This window comes from Athalia rosae, chromosome 2, assembly GCF_917208135.1.
Source record: "Athalia rosae chromosome 2, iyAthRosa1.1, whole genome shotgun sequence".
NCBI classification, from domain to species: Eukaryota; Metazoa; Arthropoda; class Insecta; order Hymenoptera; family Athaliidae; genus Athalia; species Athalia rosae.
Window position 1 is genome coordinate 24,261,447 of NC_064027.1, and position 21,096 is coordinate 24,282,542.

The following is a 21,096-nucleotide window of genomic DNA, read 5'->3' on the forward strand; positions in this document are numbered from 1 at the left end:
TAGTTCTACTCTTTTTTTGCCGTTACGTACGTGGCGGGTATGTATCCACCCCTGTGTGTAAAGTTTGAAAAATTTCCTTTCCTTTCCATTTTCTTTTACTTTTCTTTCACGGACAAGTTATAGTTTTTCCTGTATATATATACGCTGCAGTTATCTATTACGCAACTGTTATACCGTATGTAATAGCCAACTTTACATCACAGAGGAAGTTAACAACGCCTTCGTATACATAAGTAAATAATATATATAAATAGGAGGCATTGTTTCGTACGTGCATAGTTGCATATATTTATAGTAAGCATAATTTATTCCATGGCTACATTTCCTTTTACACCCTATATAGCGTTACCACATAGGAAACGTACCTATATAGTTTTTACTAATGACGCGAATCTTATCCCTCGGTTACCTAGGTGTGTCATGCAATTCGTCCGTCATTTTTGATTAAACAAATGATATCAGCCGAATACACGACGTCCCTCGTTATAAATTGATTGATCGTGTGTACAAGTAAAAATGAACACGGATTATTTAATTTATAAAAATTAGGCAAAGGATTCTTACTCCTGATTCCCCAATCCATCATTGTGATGTCGATGAAATCAGTCTTTGACGAGTTTTCTCTTCTTCTTTGTGGTCCCTTCGATTTTTATATAGTTTGGTCGAGATTTGTTTAATTTTTTTTAGGATATTATTTACATTAATTTGATTTAATTTAATTTTTTTTTTTTTACAAATATATCATATGTATAATTTTAAAATGGTCGATTTACTAATGTTTAAAGCGTTATACGAAAACTGCGATGTTATATTATGCAGTTTAATATTTGGTTCTTTTCTTTTTTTTTGTCTTTTCTAATTTTATTATTGGTCGAGATAGATTCAATGTATAATATAAATGATATGGACAGTCGAAGCGGTTATAATTATTTTCGTTGCAGAATCTGCAGTGAACTAGGATTTGGTCCATTAGTTTCCGAAAAAATTCATCAGGAATATATCTACGTGTACATGTACGTATGTCGTAGTTCGTTACGTTATTTTATTACATAATAATACGATACGACGTAACGATAGAATTTGGAAGGGAGATGGTGCAGGACAGGTGATTTTGACGGGTCACCGTTAACGTCATTTGTCGTTGATTAATAAAGGTTTGACCTTTGTTCAGCGTAGGTCGATGACGATATTATTGTAAAAGTTGATTATCCAAGGGGTTTTGAAACGAGATCGGCAATCGCAATGATTCATCAAATTAGGTTGAACGCGCATTTCTCGTCGTGTACGTGGACACGGTATGAATTAATTTTTACATCTCTATTAGGTAGTGCAGGTACTGCAGTCTCGGGGTTAACTTCGTAGTCGTTACCACGCACCACATAGATAAGTTACACGCCAATAATTTTTTAGTATCAACCGTGTTTGTCACGCGATAATCGTGATCGTTTAATACAAGCGTGTAATATGCATATACAAACGATCCGTAAAATACTACTTAAATTGTGATAACGTACGATTCTGGTCAATTTGCGTGTCTCCTATATATTTATACATTTATTCCGTAGGAAATATAAAATAAAAAATACGTTTAAATGTATGTTGTGTATTTTACATTTTTTGATTCCACAGGTTACTACTACAAATTATCGATTAATTAGATGATGAGCTAATTAGAATTTTATTTTTTTTTTTTTCATTCGATAAAATAAGATTACATTCTTATTTTGTAAATTCATTGAACATCATCGATGAAGGGATGTTTTTCTTCGTCATGACTGATATCTTCTAGTCAAAAGAATTCTACAACTCGAAAGGAAAATTTTTTTTTTCTCTAATTGGAACCAACACTAATTTAATGCACAGATGTTATCAACGATCGTCGGTACATTTTATGAATATTTTTTTCCGTAGATGAGACGATAATTTTGTTACACGTGATATGCGGTATTAACTTCGCGTTTCTCACTGCAGTTTCGTCATGAAAAATATACAATTATAACGTATTAGCGGTTGAAAGCTCGGATCTGGTAGATTAGGCATCGTAACATCTATATATATATATTTTTTATGACTATGTCATTAAGGAAATAAATTAAAATTTTATATCCTGCACGGCCCGCACTAATGTGCGTTCTAATACGCACATACGCGAGGGTAGACAATAGCCGCACCAACGTCAGTGAAAATATTCACCCCTTTATCTGATATATTTACCGTGAAAATGACGTTACACCAAAATTTTTACATTTTTCATCCGTAAAACCGCGCGTTTATTTCGCATACGTAAGCATGTGTAGATAGACAGATGTATACATATATACGCGATGATTTATCCGCCCGCATTAAAGTTGCGGGATCAATCGTTGCATTAATCAAGTTCACCTTTTAAAGCCCGCGGGAGTTTGGTCTGGAGGAGGGAGACAAACTGGAAAAGAAGGAACGAAGGAAGGAGTGATTCGAACGCGTCGAGCATTTTATCTTATTTGTTTTTTACTTAATTTTTCTATCAATTTTTCGATCATTGGAATCGATCAATCGCTGCTCCGAATTTTCATGTACACCGCGATCCGTGTGAAATTCTCACGGATGGAAAGCTACGCATCCGCGGTATCCGTCGCGCGTAAGATACGCGAGAAACCACCCACGCAACCCCGCGTCCAAGAGACGACTGAACCGCGTCGCGGGGGTCCAACCCAACCCCCTCTTCCCCACTCCCTTTCCCCCTTCTTCGTCTTTTCTCCGCCGACGCATTCACCTCCATTTCCTTCTATCCTGCGATTTCTACACAACGTTATTCACGCACATACCTACCTATGTACGTACATATGGGCGCGCACACAACTTTACGCTATACCGTGGGCATATCTTGAAAGTGGTCGCGATCCACGCATGCGTAAAAATATTCGAATTCATTCGGTTTCCCAGCGAATCCGAGCATTGTCATTGGTAAGGTCAGCGTAGCCATTGGCGTAGGCGTATTGTTGTGAGTTCTCGGCTATGAGTACTGATTTGGTGGCGAATTCAGCAGCGCATTCGGCAGTAAATCAGCCCTTACAGGCGATATTTACGCCTACGCCAGTGGCTCCGCTGGCTTCACCAATGACAAGGCTCGGATTCGCTCGGAAACCGAATAGAGCCGAATATTTTGACGCATGCGTGGATCGCGACCACTTTCAAGAGACGCTCAGAGTATAAGCGAAGAGTAAAAGAATATATGATACGCATCTAAATTCTCACATGTCCAAAAGGATATGAAACGTTGGCATACCTATAATACACTTTCATACAAGGTGTAATAACGAAACTCTACAGAGACGATATCGTGGCAAAAGGTTAAGGATCAACCTTATCTCCGGTTTATAAATATTATCTGCGGAGAGGCAGGTACATTGTCCTGTATTTTCAAATTGATGCGGTTCAAGTATTAAAAAAATCACTTCCTAACAATCTCGTTGTCATACTCATATGAATAAATTCCTCAATTTCCTTTATTTCATTTTTTTTTTAATGCTATTTCTGTTTTATTCTCCATCGGTAACGATAGAAAATCCAGCTTCATTAGGAACGAAAAAGAATTGAAAAAGTTGTATAAAGAAAAAATGGAGCAATTGATCGGCTTGAGTTACACTATTTTATTTACTTTCAAGCATATCGTTGTATGGTTAGTACGTGTACATACACAAAAGTTATATGTATACCTATACGTGTCTTCAATTCCTTTTTCGAACGTCCCGAGAAACAACCCCTTTGAGAACGTCGTATCACGCCAGAAAGAAATCGAGCGAATCGAAAAAAGCAGAAAGGAAAAAGGAGGAGGAAAAACTAAAAAGGTGAAAATAAACCCTCCAATTTCCTACGTACACACCTACTACGTACGATTCGATTTCCGATTCGCCGAGAAACGTTTACGCGCCTCACAAGCACATTCTCGAAACGAATAAAACTTATATCCAGCTAGGGTGAAATAGTTTTCACAGCGGAAATGCACTTTACAGTTTCCGCATTATGCATCACACAATATAAAAACAATGACATTACATTCAAGACATTACGCTTCCGCGTGTTCTGATTTAGCGAGCTCTTTCGTTTTCCTGTAAGAAAACAAAGATAGAAAAGCGATAAGGGAAATCCGTTTTACAAGCCTCTCGCACAATATCTCCTAGCGAAGTACATGGACGCATGTTTTACGAGTTTCACTCCAGGGGATGATCCCACACCCCATTGCCCGGTATAAACGAAAAAACACCCCAAGAGGTACCGTATCCATGGGAGGTTATACGGCTTACTAATCTAAATAATGTCCTATCACTCCGCGAGAGTGTGGAAACTTTGAAAATATATGCTCACGACACAGCGCTACGTATAATACTATATGTTTTTCACATGACGTCAAGTGAAGAGCCCATTTGCTTACCAACGACATTTCATGCGCCGAGAATTTTAACGTCGCACTTTTACCCCCTTTTTCAAAGTACGACGTTAACTTATTTTCTTATTATTACCCACCCGTAGATACATACATACATACGATACCACCTATCCACCGATGTACGAAGAAACGGCAAAAGATTCGGCTAACGAATAAAAGCAGAAAAGAAAAAAGTCCCGGAATTTATCATGCCAGTTTATTTTTTCTTCCCTCTTTTCTTTTCCTCTTTCTCCAGAAGGAATTTCGTAGGCGAGCAAAAAGGGGTTGTACCACGGTCTGAAGTATCCTGCGCATTAACAGAAATGAAAACAAAAATAACGAACGCAATAACGCGTTGGGAAAATTACTTTTTCTCCTTTTCATCGTCATTATCACAATTATTATTATTAACATTGTTATTATCTCACGAGGCGGGTCGCGATTCGTTGCACGAGTATTATGGTATAGGTACGTACGTACGTAGCCGTATCAAACTAAAAGCAATATTTTATGTAGTTTAGGAGATAATTGAGCTTTGCCGAGGGAGGGTCTTCGCAGGTTAAGGAAAGACAAATTCGAGCCATATCTCGGAGGTAAATAGTTGTTCAATTTTATAGGGCGCCTCGAGAGCGTTGCGAGAAAATTTATCGAATCGCGTCCGCTTCCACAAGCAACTCCCACCTCCTGCACGAGGAGCCGAAGCATCTGAATTATGCAGAACGTCGGGGTATCTCCAATATTTGTCATGCTCCGGAATACGAGGTTTTTCGAGAAGAGAGAGAAAAAAAAATTGAATAAGAGGGCGAAAAAAAAAATAAAAAAAACAAGAGAGAAAAAGCAAAAAGATCGAATGAGAAAAGAAGGAATCGCATCATCCTGTTTTCATCCCACCAATCTCTCGAGCGGAAAACGGATTTACGTAAAGACACGTTCTTATATTGTCATCACCAATCTAGTTCAGATGCCGTAAAGTAAGGTTGGCAATCGGCTGGAAAAAAAAAAAAAGAAGAAGAAGAAGATAAAAAGTAGACAGTTGAAACGGCTTGTCAATTTGGGTTTTGGTAGCGAAGCGACGAGTTGAAATAAACGGAAGGAGTCAGACGTCGCTATACACGGATGTGCACTTTATCAAGAGAGAAAAAATAGAATAAGAATCGAAAAGGATTTCGAAAAGAGAAAAAGGAGTAACGCGGAGCCCATTAATTTCGAGAAGGAATGCCGTGTCCGGGGTAATAGAAACTAATGCGGTTCGAAAATTTTGGTGCTAAATGCACGAGGACTCGAACCCCCCTTGTGCGAACTGTAACATAGATGACGCATCCACGCCCCGTATCCGACATTCTCCGATCACTTCCTAATCAAATAAAGTTTGGATGCGGATAACGAGATAATTAGAAAAAAAAAAAAAAGGTACCAAGGCTCACACACCTTATCGTGTACCCCGCCACTGTATGTGATTGGGACAGTTAGGACTAAGTAATTGACAATAAATTGATCCGGGCTGTATGAAATCTATTTTACAATCCATTAGAATTTTTATTGCTCGAAATAAACTTTACTCCGTAGTACAGCGCAGGCGACTACGTTCGGCTGTCGAGTAATTTTTTCCTGAATCGAACTGTCGAAAAAATAAAAGGGTAACAATTCGTATTGATTTCCGATGCGTGGTTAAAAGACGCGTGCACGTATATATATATATATATATATATATATATATATATACATACACACGTGTGTGCATATACATAAACTCTGTACGGTTTATATGGATACATTTACACGATATAAATTCCTGGGCTACGTACATGTAAACGGGGGTGAAAAGAAGATAAAAAAGAAAAGAAAAAAAAAAAAAAGGAAAAGAAAAGGGTGTGTATAGTCCGTATATCAATATCCGTGTGGGTATTTTATGGGTTATTAAATTCCGTGATCCCGCGTAATATTATATATGGGAAGCGTGAAAGTTATCAACGCAGGGAGAGATTTCATCGTACAGTGTACCGACGATAATTCGATGGACGGTTATACACCGCCTGCCGCTTCGTCGTGTACGAATTATATTTTCATTGTCATTATCGCGTTCGATGGGTTTTTCGTAATTTTCCGAGGGTTTCGTCTAGCTCGCGCGCGATCGGGGTGGCAATCAGTATCGGAATGACTAATTTTCCGGTTTGATTATAATCAAAAATGGAGACTGGGAAAATTCAGAGCTACGACTAGTTTCCGCAGTCTACGATCCGTCGGGAACCTAGGGGTTTTAATTATTCAACGGGTATTTTCCGTGGCGAAGGTAAACGTGGCCATATCATCCTCCGGCTATTCAGAGAACAGTGAATGACAAGCACTCCCCCCACCCTGGGTTCTCGGTTCTCCTTTTCAAAAAGGATATTATTATTTTAGCGAAGTCTTCGGGTACCGTGGGGTAATACAGCGACTACCGAGCGTGGGGAACGGCGGTGTCCTCGCACACCCTTGAAAAGTCGGGATTGAAACTTCAAGGGAAAGTCATCGTAAACACTTCCTTTTTTGCTTTTCAACGTGAAAAAATCTACCGTATTAAGGGTGTCTACCGACGCGAATATTCGCTGTAAGGGTGAAGCCTTAATGGTTATTAATAAAACATCACCCTGAGCGTGGAAAAAGGAAGATTGGAGAAAAAACGAGAAAAAAAACAAATTCTGAAGCATCAATTTTTCCAGCACGGTACGTCCAGCTTTGGTAATCTGAATACCACCCGACACTGCGGAGCGACACGTTTTTTTTCCACCGATTCTCCGCCCCGTGTATTGGTACGTGTTTCATCCGACGTAATCCAGATTCCAGACATTTACACAGTCTTTCGAAACGGGGATGAGACCGTGGTTTTAATTGAAATCAGTTACGATTTTCCGCGACTACCGTTGATTAATGGACGCTCGGTAAAACGTCGTCCCTGCATTTATTCGATTTTATGGAGCAAAAATTGTTCCAACCGTGCACGCAGGTGAATCGTACAAAGGGCTGACATTTTTTCCTCTCATTTTTATCCACGGCCAAGCTAGATATGGTTTTTTTTTTTTTTTTTATTTGGATCCTTGGAAAAGCCTCGCTGTACAGAGGCATGGGGAACACAGTTATCCAAACTGTTTCTGGTTAGCGTCTGAGCCAAGACCAGATTAGATTGAAGTTTCTAGCTCACTGGTAGCGTTAACTCTGGAACGGAGCAAGTCAAAACAATTTATGCCGTACATCATAACAAACTGGCTGTATCCTACGTGGTTTGGAAGGCTGTACGTTCCCCAATGCTGCAGATGGTGCGAGCTGCACCGGTGAACTATCTATGCAACGTCGTAATGTGGCAATAAAACTAAGAAAATTAAAAATAACGTCAACCCGCAACGCGCGCTCTTCGTAGAAAATAATATAACAGCTAATACACCCGCGCGTATAAACTGCACGTTGCAACGATTACACGAATGGATATAAAGTAACTTCCGATCAAATATATATATACGTTGGAACTTCGAACCTTGGAAGGGTCTAACCGCGTCGTTGAATTTTTTCAAAATAAATTCTCACTTCCAACTAAATTCATCCGGCGCTGTTGAAGGACTCACGAGAAATTCCGTGAGAATTCGACTCTCAAGGAGTTCAAGATGGCCGGGGTGTATTTTTTCGTTTCCTTTTTTTTTTCACAAATTTCAGGAATGTTAGATTCATCCCGACAGGATCTCAACGATTAATATCATCCAAGTGAAGAATTGAATTATCAATGATTATTCGCGGCCATCGATGTTTTTTGGATCGATAAATTTTAACATGTATCGTCGGGTAAGAAAGTGTAGCCAAAAGATTCTATGGCGTGGTTTATTTTGGTAGGTGAATTTCCGAATGAAAGGAGAAGGGAGGGGGGGACACGGGGCGTTTGAAAGTCTGCTTTTGCCAAGCGTTACTTCCGTTATCTTTATTGCAAACTCTGCACGGCCGGATACCGGATGTAGTTATATGCGACGGTAATTACGATCCCGCGATGGGCTCGTCTGCAGAAGGAAGAAGCCTGGCCTTTGAAAAGATTTGAAAAATTGAAATCAACATGCGACCAAGGACTCCCGTCGACTCGGAACAGCGTACTTATTCGATTATCCATTATACCTGCGATACGCGAGTACCTCTACAAGAAGCATTTATTTTTTGTATACGTATTCATTCATCGGAGTCGGATTATCCCGGGCTTACTATACATCCTGTTCGCCTTTCAGAGTTCCTACCGTGATCCCTAAAAGGTAAGAGAAAAATGTAGCCAATTTGGCGGGCAAATAAAAGGTCAGGGGGGGCGGTTTATTCTGGGAGGTAGGGGAAAAGTAAAATGAAATGGAATAGGAGAAAAAAAACCTGGCGAAAAGTTCTCTATCCTGACACCCCGACGATGTTCCATCGTAACGCAACTTAATGTTGTTTGCTCTTCTTTTGTATGAAACTTTCTCCTTTTGCTCCCCTTGATCGCTCAATGAATCTGGAAAAAGTTTATTTGGAATATGATACATTACTGCATATATCCATCGTCGGGAATATCTCGACACGACAAGACCGCGCACTCAAGTGCCTTTCATCTTTCGAGCTTATCTGTTTAATTAGCCCGCTCGCGGGGAGATGCGCGTTTCAATAAATACCGCCTGCATCATATTGGATATGGTAGGTTGATTAAACTAGAAATTCCGCTCTCGTTATATTAATGAAGTTTTATTCACATTCGGTATTAATTGTCAAGTGCAGAGATTGCGTTTTAACGTACCTGTGGAAGAAAGAAGTTGAAAAAAAAAACGAAAATAAAAAAACCACATCAGGTTCAACATCCTATACGTATAGTAAATCGAATTACAACCCGTTCGACATCTGGGACGGTATGCGTGTACCGGGGTAGGGATTGGATTAAGTCCACGTACCGCGGTACAAGTACAGGCAAAAACACGTGACTCTAAGCCCGAGGTTCGAAATCGAACGTGTTAATTATTATAAAATAATCTGCGGGAGCGTGTCACTCGATCTGCAGCTTAATTTTAACGACGTAACGTATACAACTAATTGTAAGATTATAATGTATTCTACGCGATGCTAATTATCATAAACGGAAATTGTCCGTATATTGTACACATATACAAGCGTGCGTGACGATTGTTGGCCTGCAATTTTATACAAATCAATGCGGTTCAGATTACGTAAACAGTTACGATGAGTTACGTCACAAAGCATTATTTGGTTACATAGGTCACCCACTACATTAAAGCACATAGAGCGAGGTATACAGGGTGTGCTCCGCTATGCAAATAAGGTGACATAACTGACGGATCCGTTGGTATCATCTGACCGGAGAGAATCGTTCGAGTCGTGGCGAGAGAAATTCTTCGATGCGCACAAAATGTCTTTTCTGTACGGGATCTCGAAGAATCGCGCGGTTGTAAAATAAATGAGGAAAACTTGAAGGTGTCGAAAGATTTTCTACCCGTACTTCTTTTCGGACAACTGTTTCGGCACCGCGGGCAACAACTGAGATGAGATGTTTACCGTTTGAAAGAAAAACGAGATTTTCCACCCTCGCGAAACCCTCGAGTCATGTAACACATTTTATGCGAATATGAAAAGTCGCGATGAAGGAAAGATTCCAAAACCCCGGTGAGAATCTGAAAATTCTTTTGGCGCGGTATAGAGGCTCACGTCTTTTAACCTTTGACCTTTTCATCGGACGTTGCGCAACATCGGTTTATTCGATGCGGACCTGGTACGTGAAAAATGTTGTTTTGATTATTCGCTCGTTAGTTAATTTTATTTCCGTAGTTGCCGTTGCGAAGAATTCGCTTTTTTTATAATTGATGCGAGACGGGCGAGAAATATCTCGGATAAAGGACACTCCGCGTACCGCTGAGGGATGGACGGGGTTGTGTATAAGCTACGAATACGAACGGGCGCGAATACCGCGAAACAGGGCGATTCCGTTAATAAAATTTAAATTTTCTCATTTAAATTTTATTCCAAAGGTCCCTAGAATTTGCATTTCACTCGGAACACGGCTATCCGTACGTTTACGCGACGCCATTATCAAACTCTCTGTACAAAACCAACCGTACGGCACTCTTTTTACAACGAATGTTATTATATGCGTAATATATTATTAAAAGAGCGAACGAACGACCAGCGAACTCTCGGCAGAAAAATTTTAGCGAAACTCGATTGACGAGGGGGCGCAGCTTGCATAAATATAAGAAAATTGAAAATTTTTCGCCGTCCTTTTAACCAAACAAAGTTAACGTAGTTCATAGTGCAAACGCGGCTTCAAACTTCAGCATGTCATAGCACCGCACCACGTGCATGAAATGCATGCGATTGCCCTACTTTTCCAAGTTTCTTCAGCCGCACTCCTATGCGCGGGTGTGTAAAGCTTCGGATGAATTTTCCGAAAAGAATCGCAAGGGTCTAATTTTCCGAACACTTTGCGTACGTTTAACGAAGTTCGAAAAGTCGAATGATATAATTTTGATTTCATCTCCGTTTATTTATTTTTCTGTTTTATTTCGCGGGGGTATAGAGGATCGATCTGGATTTGCAGAAATAGAACTCGTAACTTGTCAGTAATCCCTGAACCCCAAAGACCCTCTTAAACCTTTGGGATCTCAGAGCTAGATATGCGGGTCCGGCTTTCGAAAATCTAAGATTTCATCCCATCGCGTCATCGAGGCGTAGGCGTATAAACTTAGAGACGTAAACGTGGTCGCTCTTCGGACAACCCGACTTCCAACGACCGTCGGGTCTATACGGAGGTTAGTACGGGAAATAGATGGATAAATCTCATTACCACGCGAGAGGAAACTCGATAAGAGCTACTCTGTGGATGGCAAACCACTTTACGTCAAGGTCTCGGACGCGCCAAGAAACGACGTTGGGTTCTAAAGCGTTCTATGTGTATAGTTTTGCTTTATTATACGTGTAAATAGTTATATACACTCCGTGCAACTCTCAGATTTTTCCTAGCAACGTCTCACGGTGAAAAGTTCATTTCCAGGATCATCGGCTTTGCCGAGATTATTTGATAAGTTGTTTTTTTTTTTCTTTCTTTCTTTCTTTCTTTTTTTAATTCACTTTGTGCATGGCAACTTGCCACGATTCGCCCCAGTTTCGTTATACATAATGTAAACTAAAACCTTTTTAAAAAGAAGTCAACTCTTTCTCCTGATGTACCATATAGCCCACCGTGGATTAAAATTAAGTTAAAATTTTTAACGAGGCGTTTACTATATCCTGGATAAATTTGATAAATATTGTAGATCAAATTTGTCTACTCTAATTTGAAAAGTCAAACGCAATTTTCATTTTCGTTGTATGTCTTTTAACGGCTGAGAAGAGAGACAAAAAAAAAAAAAAAAAACTCACCCCTAGTCGAAGGATGGTTCATCAGAATTGCCAACGGACATTCATCCTCGTCCAGAATGTACTCCTGATTAGGATTTGTGTTCGTATTTTCTCCGTTCACCTGAAACCCGGTTGAAACAATTAGCAATTTAAATTATTATCGACAAAACAATTTCACTAGAATACGCAACAATATTTGTCCTTGGCCCTGTGATGCGGATCGAGTTGATTCATTATGAAAATATTAATAATCCTTTCCGTTCTCGTTCAACGCAGACGGTGTAATAACTCAATAATGAAACAATCTCTGATGGAGTATTACTATTATATACAAAAAGGATAAAAGCAAAAACCAATAATTTTCACCGGCATTAATCCACAAAATGATTATTATACCGAACTATAAATCAATAAAAGTATCGAGCTCGGTAAAGCGCGAAAGAGCGTCGATAAAATTGCCCGAAGGATAAGACCTTTAAACTTCGAACGAGATAGAAGAAATCCGCTTTAGCGTCCTTCGTACACATATCGGTAGAGGACTACGTTACCAACATCGAATGCAGAAACCTGCACGACGAAAATTCCCGACAAAACAACAACCGGGATGACTACGAAGGATCCAGCGATCCTCGAAGAAGGATTTGATTTCGAAGAGGGCGAAAAAGATAATTTCGATCGCGTCTCACCTGCACTAAACAGTACTGCTGAGGGTCCACACGATCTAGTCCATATTTGGCTAACATTTCCCTGACGACGTGAGCAGCGGAATCTCTGACGCTCAGAAGGAGAGTTTTGTAGGGAACGTCTTTGCAGAGTGCTTCGCCGTAGATTTTCAAAGTACCCCCTGTATCCGGGCCCCCATCTTTGCTCCGAAATTGTTGCAATTTTCTTTCCAATATTTGCTGACGTCTTCGTCGCATCACCGCTTCGGGGTTCGATATACTTCTGGTGAAACTTGTTTCCGGAAGTTCTGGAAAAAAATTATTGTACATTATTAATTACGAAGCGATCGTTAATTAACCGATGAAACTGGAGTACTGTTCTGAACCGTTCTTCCTACGAAGAAAAAGCTCGATATCTACGGTCTTATGTGTACGTATATACTGGGAAAATCGATTACCGTTTCAGTTTACGATCGAGCGAGTTCTACGAACTTGCCGCTTTCTAACTAGGTAATATCATAGATATATTATGGTAATATCTAATTATGCATGTTATAGCGAATGATTTCAGAGTTGCATAATTTCCTCTGATAATAATTACGCTCGATGCCTCCACGGTTCGCATACATTCGCGACTTTGTATATCTCATTCCAGAGCACGTTTTGCTACCAAATATCGATCGAAATGAGTTTAAAGTTGGCCGTTGCAAGCTCCTAGGCAACGTGAACGGCTAATCGATTCTACGTTTCGTACGCTGACCGAGTGTCAAATTAATTCGCATCTAAGATTTGAGCGAAAAAGAGGGCGAAACGAGAAATAAACAGAGAAAAGAAAAGAATAAAGAATCTTAGGCAAAAACCATCGCTCACCGGTGTACAATTTTTCAGCTACACCATTTTGGTCCACAGCTATAATGCTCTCGTCTTGTTCTCCCGCGCTTTTGAGTCGGCTGAGTTTTTCCTGTTTCTTCATTTGCTTTTTCTCCCTTCTGCTGAGTTTCCGGCGGAAGCTCGTAACCTCGGAGAATCCAACACCCTGGGCGTTGGTCTTGTCGTCGATCCTCCTGAGTAAAAATCGACCCTCGCGATCGTCGATATGCCAATTCAATTGAACGAGTAACGGTTTTTCCTCGAGTCCAAGTTTTCGCTCCTCTGTAAAGAGAGAAAAAAGAAAAAATTCGTAAATTTAAGAAAGAATCGAAGATCGCCAGACGTCGCGACGGTATTCTGAGGAACGTCGTGAAAATTTGGGACTACAACACAAACGTCGACTCCAATGTCATTGTTTACCGCATTCAAAAAATCTGGGTGCGGTCTCCGTAACCACGTCACGTCCGGACGAGCACGAAATAAAATTACGGTACCAGATACTACGACGTGATCCACGTTATACTACGTTCATTTATAGCCGCCGATGCTCGTTACTCGGTTTTGATGTTGATGTATTTTTAACTACTGATAAAATTTACATCACCGTTTTGCCGTGAGCTTATTAATTCTCGCGGTTTGTTTATTATTCACGTGGTAATCTGTACCATCGATATCGGTGTTGAGATATGTAATTTAGAAAATTTTCGTTTCGTCGATAACGAAACGAGACGAGAAACATTCAAATTAAGAATTGTTATTAACATACCGGTTATTCTGTAAGGTTTCAAACCGCACGAAACTGGTAACGCGTGTGTAATACGTACGTGCGTTCCGATTGCGAAATGAAAGTAGTAAATCTCAATGTTTACGTTCATTCAAACGTATTATTCAAATCCACAGGTTTCGACCGTTAGTAGTTTGCAGACGGCGCATAAGCGTAATTCCAAGGACCGTAACGCTGTACGCAAAATTAATTTTAATCACTGTTCGGTCACGATTTTAAACAATTTTACGAGTTCGTCAAGTCCGGCATCACCGAATCGCCGTAGAAACATTTTCGAAGAAAACATATACCAATTTTCGTATATCTCGAATTTCGAATCTGCGGCTCACTCCGGAGGGGTCGAAAAATTGTACGGTGTGGTGACAAAGAAAAAAAAAAAAAAATCGGATAAGAACCATTTCATTAGCGACAGGATGTGTGATAAGTTTGTGGAATTGTTCGCAAGTCACAAAATTGTGTAAATCAGTAAACGGAAGTTAGCAAATTAGTACGTTTTTTTTTTTGCGGACACCCGGCCCAGAAATTTTTCTGTAACCCCGGTTTCCTCCGGTTATCTTCGCTCTTTCATCACACACGTGCTTACTCTACATAGCGAACGCGGAAATGAGTGCGGTACAGATATCCTATACATGAGAAATAAAAAGAGCGAACGGTGATAAAACGACCAGTTGAAATGCAATCTTTACCCTGCGGTTTCGCGCATAATTATTAGATCAAAATTTCGTTACGTACCTCCATTCTCGTGGATCTCGTATAGGGCGTACTCGGGTACGGACAGCATTCGCATATCGGGTCGAAACTTTTCAATGAGAGTTTCGATGACGGCTTGGCTCGTGGCATCGGAAGCGACCCTTATGCATTTTGTCGCCACTTTTTGCCCGCTGTCTTGAAAGTAGAATCGCATAACACCGTGAAACTCCAGGTCCTACGGAAGAACGGAACAACGTAAACACAAGCGACTGACCTCTACACAGCTACCGCGTTGTTACAGCGGAGCTACGGGTAACGATCCGGATTGCAAAGAATACGGAGATCGCAATGAATAACTCTCGCCTTCGGTACTAAAACTGTTCATTTTATGCGTTACTTTTATTTTCGCGATTACTCACCCCGAATCAGCCGTAGATCGTTTATCGGAGAATAATGGCAATGGCCGAGTAAAACAATGCCCCGTGTAAAAGGAGGTTTTAACTAATAAGGAATTGCGAAACGATTTCAAGTATTTCGAACAACCTATTCACGGATCCGACTGATTTATTCCGTCACCCCAAGTTTTTCATCCCTCCTCCACGGTAAAATGAAAATTTATACCGACCGGTATCAGATCTTGTACCGTCGTTAAAACTAAAGTTAACGTTCGGAAAATGTCCGCGCTTACGTTACGCAGAAGCAACAAATTCTACGATAGTCCGAATCCCATCAATTCTGGGGGAATCGTTTGCCACGAGTCTCCGGGGAACAGTTTCTCGCTGGTGTAGGCGAAGTAGCCCCTCCTTTTTGCATTCATTCCTTCTCCCGAATACAGTTTTGCTTGTATTCCTCCCGAAGTGAGGTCTACGTCGGCGTTAGGGGGGTGTACAAAATCGAGCCGCACTTGACCGTCGGACGGATGAAAAACGAGGGAGACGAAGAAGAAAAAAATATCAGAAATTGGAAGTAAATTCGTTACCTCGTTTGGTTCGGACAATTCGAACAAGTCCAGTCGATTGGCGTTCCATTGTTGGATCACCCCGCGGAGGGTTTCTCTTTCTACTTTCTTGTTTGCCGCCTCCGCTGCCATTCTGAAACAAACGAAATCAAGAAAAACGTGTTAGGAATGAAAACAAAAAATCTTTGCCGCAATTAAAGGAAAGTAACGTCTATATCTCAGGATACCTCAGGATTATCACTGGAACTTTTCAAAGACTTTGGTATAACTTTCAAAGTTTGTACGAGGATTAACGCGGCCCGCACGTTTCTGGTTCGAAAGAATCCCTCGGAAAGGATATCGCACGCGATAAACAAAAATAATTTTCCAAGTCAACCGAAAGAGCACGAAAACAACAAAAAAAAAAAAGAAAAAAAGAAAAATTGTGGCACTCTAAGCAATCTGCATACCTAAACTTGCCCACGTCCTCGACCCCACTTGTTGGTTGATGTACCCAAAGTACGGTACTCTCGGGCATTTTTACGGTCAAGATAAGATCTTGACCGTCCTAATTCTTGAAACAAATTAAACCTGAGCCAAATTTTCATCGCGTTCCACTCCAATGTCTCGTTCGTCGTACACGTGACGTGGAGAGGGTTCGGTTGTACGGGACACTGAATCAAACAAAAGAATTTCCACGTTTGCCGGGCCCATAACGTCCTCAAGGAAAATCATACTTTCGCTCTATTTGCGCTCTCATTCTTCTCCGGGCCTATTGTTCCTCCCTGGGCAGAAATTGAGGACGCAAATGTTTATCGTTGGAGTCAGTGGGTCGTTGTAAAAGAACGATAATCGGATATTGTACTACACAACTGCTGTGGTACGTGCGTACCAAAAGGGCACTCCACTACCCGGCATTCCTTTGCGCGCCACGGAAGACGGCATTAGCACACAATGCTTAGGGACACACCCGGTATATATTGAAATATGAAGAACGAACCGACGCGTGTGCAACGGACACGACGAACAACCGTCGCCGCGGTGTGCGTATAAAAGTCACATAGAAAAATGGAATGTTCGTTGTATCCTGTCGGTACAACAACGGCTCTTTACACGCTGTACAACCGATGCACCGAGGGAATTTTAATCAACCAATTATTTATATCCGTACAACATTACGCTATCAAACATGTAGGTATAGATATGCGACGTGGGGCATCGCTTCGTTTTGTCACCGCGCACAACCAGTGGACGAACTTTGGTATTTCGATTCTCCTTTTTTTTTTCTCTTCACATATTTTTCCACTCTCGATACATTCGTTGAAACGGTGATGAATTCAACCTTGCAAGGCTGTACCGGTGTGCAGGTAACCGAAGTTCTTCGTCTCGTTCCCAGAACTTTGTGCGTGATTACAAGGTGACTTGAGGTACCATGGGATAGTTCTCGCGCAATCTTCCATAAGAACACCATTGTAACACGTAACTTGCGTTTCCTCGTTCTACTGCACACGCGGACGTATCGTAGCAGGATAGAGCCGCACGTCTTCACTACGAAGTGTTGTACCGGTGACAATACCTCGAGCCGTACGAAAGTTTTCCTTCCAACAGATATTTGCCTCGGGCAACGTGTAATACCTATACTCGATTCGTCACATGTTTAGAACCGACTCGAAGTCGCAGACGACGGAGAGGAGCCAACGAAGTTTTTTCTTTATTACTCGACCGGAGTACCCATTTCTTTTTGGTTTTTTTTTTTTCTTACTTTTTTTTTTACTTTTTTTTTACTTTTATCTACCCACTTCGTATTAGTAGATGGAAGAAAGGAGCGTGGCAGCGACGTTCCGAACCGGGGAAAGGAATTCTATTAAGTTAATCCAATTTCTTGTAGAAGTAGGTAACACTTTGCGTGACCCGATACGTAAGGTAGCTCCGGTATACTATACGTTGTATTGTACAGATAGTGGAAATAAAGTGAATTTAGAATGAAACTAACCCCAGCCGACGTAGTCGCCGTATACGTGGTGAGTGAACTGAGGAAATGAGAAGAAAATTTCTGTAAAAATTTACGCTACAGCGACAAAAAAATTCTCAAAACGTCGCTACAGACCGTCAAATAATTTAACCAAACAAATGTAATTCGATATCGTTCGTGTGTACGAGGGTTCTTCCCTTCTCATGGCGTATCTACAATGCATTCCTTGCATAACTTTGACCCCGAGCGTATCGCGTCGGTATGAGAAAAGTCCGCGTCCCGGTTCCCCCCCCTTTTTACAGAGGGGTTCCCGTACTCCGATGCAGCCAAGCCTGCGAGGATGCCTAGACGATGAGTGGTGGCTCCGACGAGCCAGTTTGTCGCAACCTTCGCGGTTCCCGGGAAAGCAATTTTTTCTTCACTCCAAACTATAAGCGCCTGGTGTTTATACGCTAACTGTCACGTTTCAGTCCAGTGTATCCTCCTCCTCCTCCTCCTCGAGGGATCAAGAGGAGTGAATTTTATGAGGTGCCGAATAGTAGAAGGGGTGCGAAGGCCCCCCCCCCCCCGTTAAACCCTGGATTAGTTATTTTCGTTATTCTTTTTCTCCTTTTTCTTTTTCTTCTTCTTCTTCTACTTTCGAAGCAGTCGGATGTACTCGGAATCAGAAACGATGAGAACCAAAGTTGGCGTGTATCGGATATCGATTGTAAGCGGAGTAAGGATACGATACGCGGGATATAATTTATCCGGAGCGGATCTTGAGAGTTGAAATTTTAGACAGAATTTTTATATCATCTCCGGAAATCCACACCTCGCTCTTGTTGGAGTGAAATTAGTTTGCTAGTGAAATTCAGACGCTGCAACGGACACATCCCATGCTCCTACCGTATCCGTACACCTCTCGTAACACAGAGGATTTGCAACGCGTTCATAGCAAAGCCCCTTATTAACCTACTCACAGCTTTCTAAAGTCTCGAGTTGTGAGTTGAACGAAAAATGAAACGCACTGAGCAGCACCTCGTATTATAACTGTCCTGTATACGCAAGTACAAGGTATACGCGTGTAGAATCGTGATGCTCCAGTTCCTGATTTTTCCACCTTTTTATTTTTTTTTCTTTCTCTCCTTTCATCGTAAGTTGATGACACCGAGGAATTCATTTCGAAAAATCATCACCCCTCGCGTACAACCCCGACTCGTTTCCACCGTCGGGACTGTCCGACGTAGACCATACATTTGTATATTACGAATGCGCGTTGAAAAGTGGTTCGTGGGAGTTTTTCTAGTTTCAATGGGTAATGAGGACTTCCGACGTGTCAATGAAATGTTCGTTTGCTTTTTTTTTCTAATTCATCTCATTTAAATTTTTATACAAAAGAAAAATAGGGATTTGAAGAAATGAAGCGGGGTTCAGGGGGGAGGATAGGGAATAAGAAAAAATTCTGTCAGGTCGGCCATATACCAGCGGGGGTTCAGTGGATTGGAAAATCTATGTTTTCAGAGTCCTTCCGGGAACGTAGACGGAGAGAAAGAACAGAGCTCGTCGCGACGCCTCGCAAGACACTTGCCCTGATGGACTTTTCGGGTTTGGGAAATCCACGAATGGAACACCGGGCAAAAAGCGAGCGTAAGAGAAAAAAATAAAATAAAATAAAATAAGAAACGAAAGCGCGAAACTACAACCTTTTTTTGGTACGGAATCATCTCGAAATCAGAAAACTCCACCCTCGGCTGCGGTATTCTCAGCGCATGTACGAGACGAAAATATCTTTTATAAGAGAAGAACGTCCCGATATTCCGAGACGTTCTTTTTCTCTTTCCTTTTTCGCGGCTGACGGTCGGACAGAAGAGACGTTCGCAGCTTCGAACGGGTTATTTCGTTAAATTTTTCCCCGTTCTCCATTTACCGCGACATCGTATTAAGAACCAGACCAGTTACATCGCAGACGAAATAGAGCGTGGCCCTCCCCATTGTCTTTCTGTTTGCACGGTTGGCTGTCTGTGCGACAACTCGTAGTTACGTTATATACCCTGGATATAAGTATATACCCGGTGTACGTATTGTATATAATGTAAGTCCGTCGTATAATTATTCTCAGTATATAGAAATATAACTGTCTCGAAAGCGTAGATGTTGCCCCTCTGAAGCAGTAGCGCCGGCTACTGACGCCGACCGGATTCATCATCACTCAGCCGCGTGGGCAGCTCGACCCGCAAAATATAACGCGAAGACAAAAACCCGTTCATTATGCTTCTTCATCTCGTTCGCCCGCAAACAAACAAGAAAGAAAGAAAAAACGAAAAAACAACGATTCGTACAACGTTGCTTACTCGCGAAGCGGACCACCTCATCGCGGTTGCATTTAACTCGCTAGAAATTCATCAAAGAAGTCACTTTTACGCTCTTAAACGTTCGTTTATCATCCCAGGAATCCGCATCATCGGCTCGAATATTTCTCGAACAATTTTTCGCGCATATAATTAGCGAAATTTTTCATCAAGGAAAGTGTTCCATCGGAAGACGATGTTCAGCCCAGTTTTACTTGCGCCCGTGCATGCCGTTCGTCGAGGTAATTGTACTTGAAGGGGGGATATCCCCGCGAATCGAGATTCGCGATTTCCAGGTAAAAACGGATGCTGCGAATCCGTAACGAATTCTGCGGAGCTCGCGGTTTCTGTATTCCAATGGTCGTGAACCGTGGAACGGGGAGTGTGCGTAATAGTTCTGAATCACCACTTTGCGGTCGATTCGAAAGACGGAGCCCATCGGACGTGTGTCATTCATTGACTGCAAATGCATCATCGTGACCATTAGTTGGTCAGAGCACGAGGTTGTCGTTAATTCTTCCTGCGTTGAATATTGTACTCACAGTTATTATGTAGAGTTCGTTCAGGATCGCTCGACGCACCCATTCAGTTTAAAGACTATATGGGAATCAAGCGGCAATTCGTGAGTTTGTCTCGGTCCATCAGTTAGCTGGAGTGGAAGAGGAGAAAAATCGAGAAAAAAAAATCAAACTAAAAAAAAAAAAAGAGAGGACGTTACGGGGGACCAGGAAGGCTGCTGCAGCGAGATCGGCCGCTTCGGCGTGGAAGATGCGTTTCACCGTGACACATCGTAAGAGGGGTCAACTCGCCGAGTTTGTTACACACGTCCGTGACGAAATGCAGCGTACGAACGACGCTTATGGTCATCGTCTTAGTTATTTTATTTCATCCACACACGTACCACGACCGATATCGTCCGCATGCGTGCTCTACGTACCCGTGTGGCACGACGATCACCGGGTCTCTTTTATCCACGCGCTCTCCTTTCTTTTTTTTCTTTTTTTTTTTTTCGAAGTTTTTCATTTAACGAAGTAAGAAAAAAAAAAAAGAAGGAGCAAAATGA

At 41.4% G+C, this 21,096-nt stretch overlaps 1 protein-coding gene across 10 annotated transcripts in view; it reads right to left on the reverse strand.

Annotated features, from left to right (window-relative positions):
• The window catches only part of LOC105689112 (afadin), a 73,247-nt gene that overhangs the window by 27,188 nt on the left and 24,963 nt on the right, over positions 1 to 21,096 (reverse strand). For 9 of the 10 annotated variants that reach the window (XR_007276901.1, XM_012405888.3, XM_048649891.1 and 6 more), the window contains exons 2-6: positions 15,774 to 15,885; positions 14,837 to 15,029; positions 13,321 to 13,602; positions 12,475 to 12,758; positions 11,810 to 11,909 (exon numbers count right to left, since the gene is read on the reverse strand). Coding sequence is in view for 9 of the 10 variants with exons in the window: in XM_048649891.1 (XP_048505848.1) it covers positions 11,810 to 11,909; positions 12,475 to 12,758; positions 13,321 to 13,602; positions 14,837 to 15,029; positions 15,774 to 15,885 (971 nt within the window). In the remaining variant the exon portion in view is untranslated. Of the gene's footprint in view, positions 1 to 564; positions 2,668 to 11,809; positions 11,910 to 12,474; positions 12,759 to 13,320; positions 13,603 to 14,836; positions 15,030 to 15,773; positions 15,886 to 21,096 lie in introns of those variants that run through there. The other variant, XM_012405895.3, reaches the window with a different exon arrangement.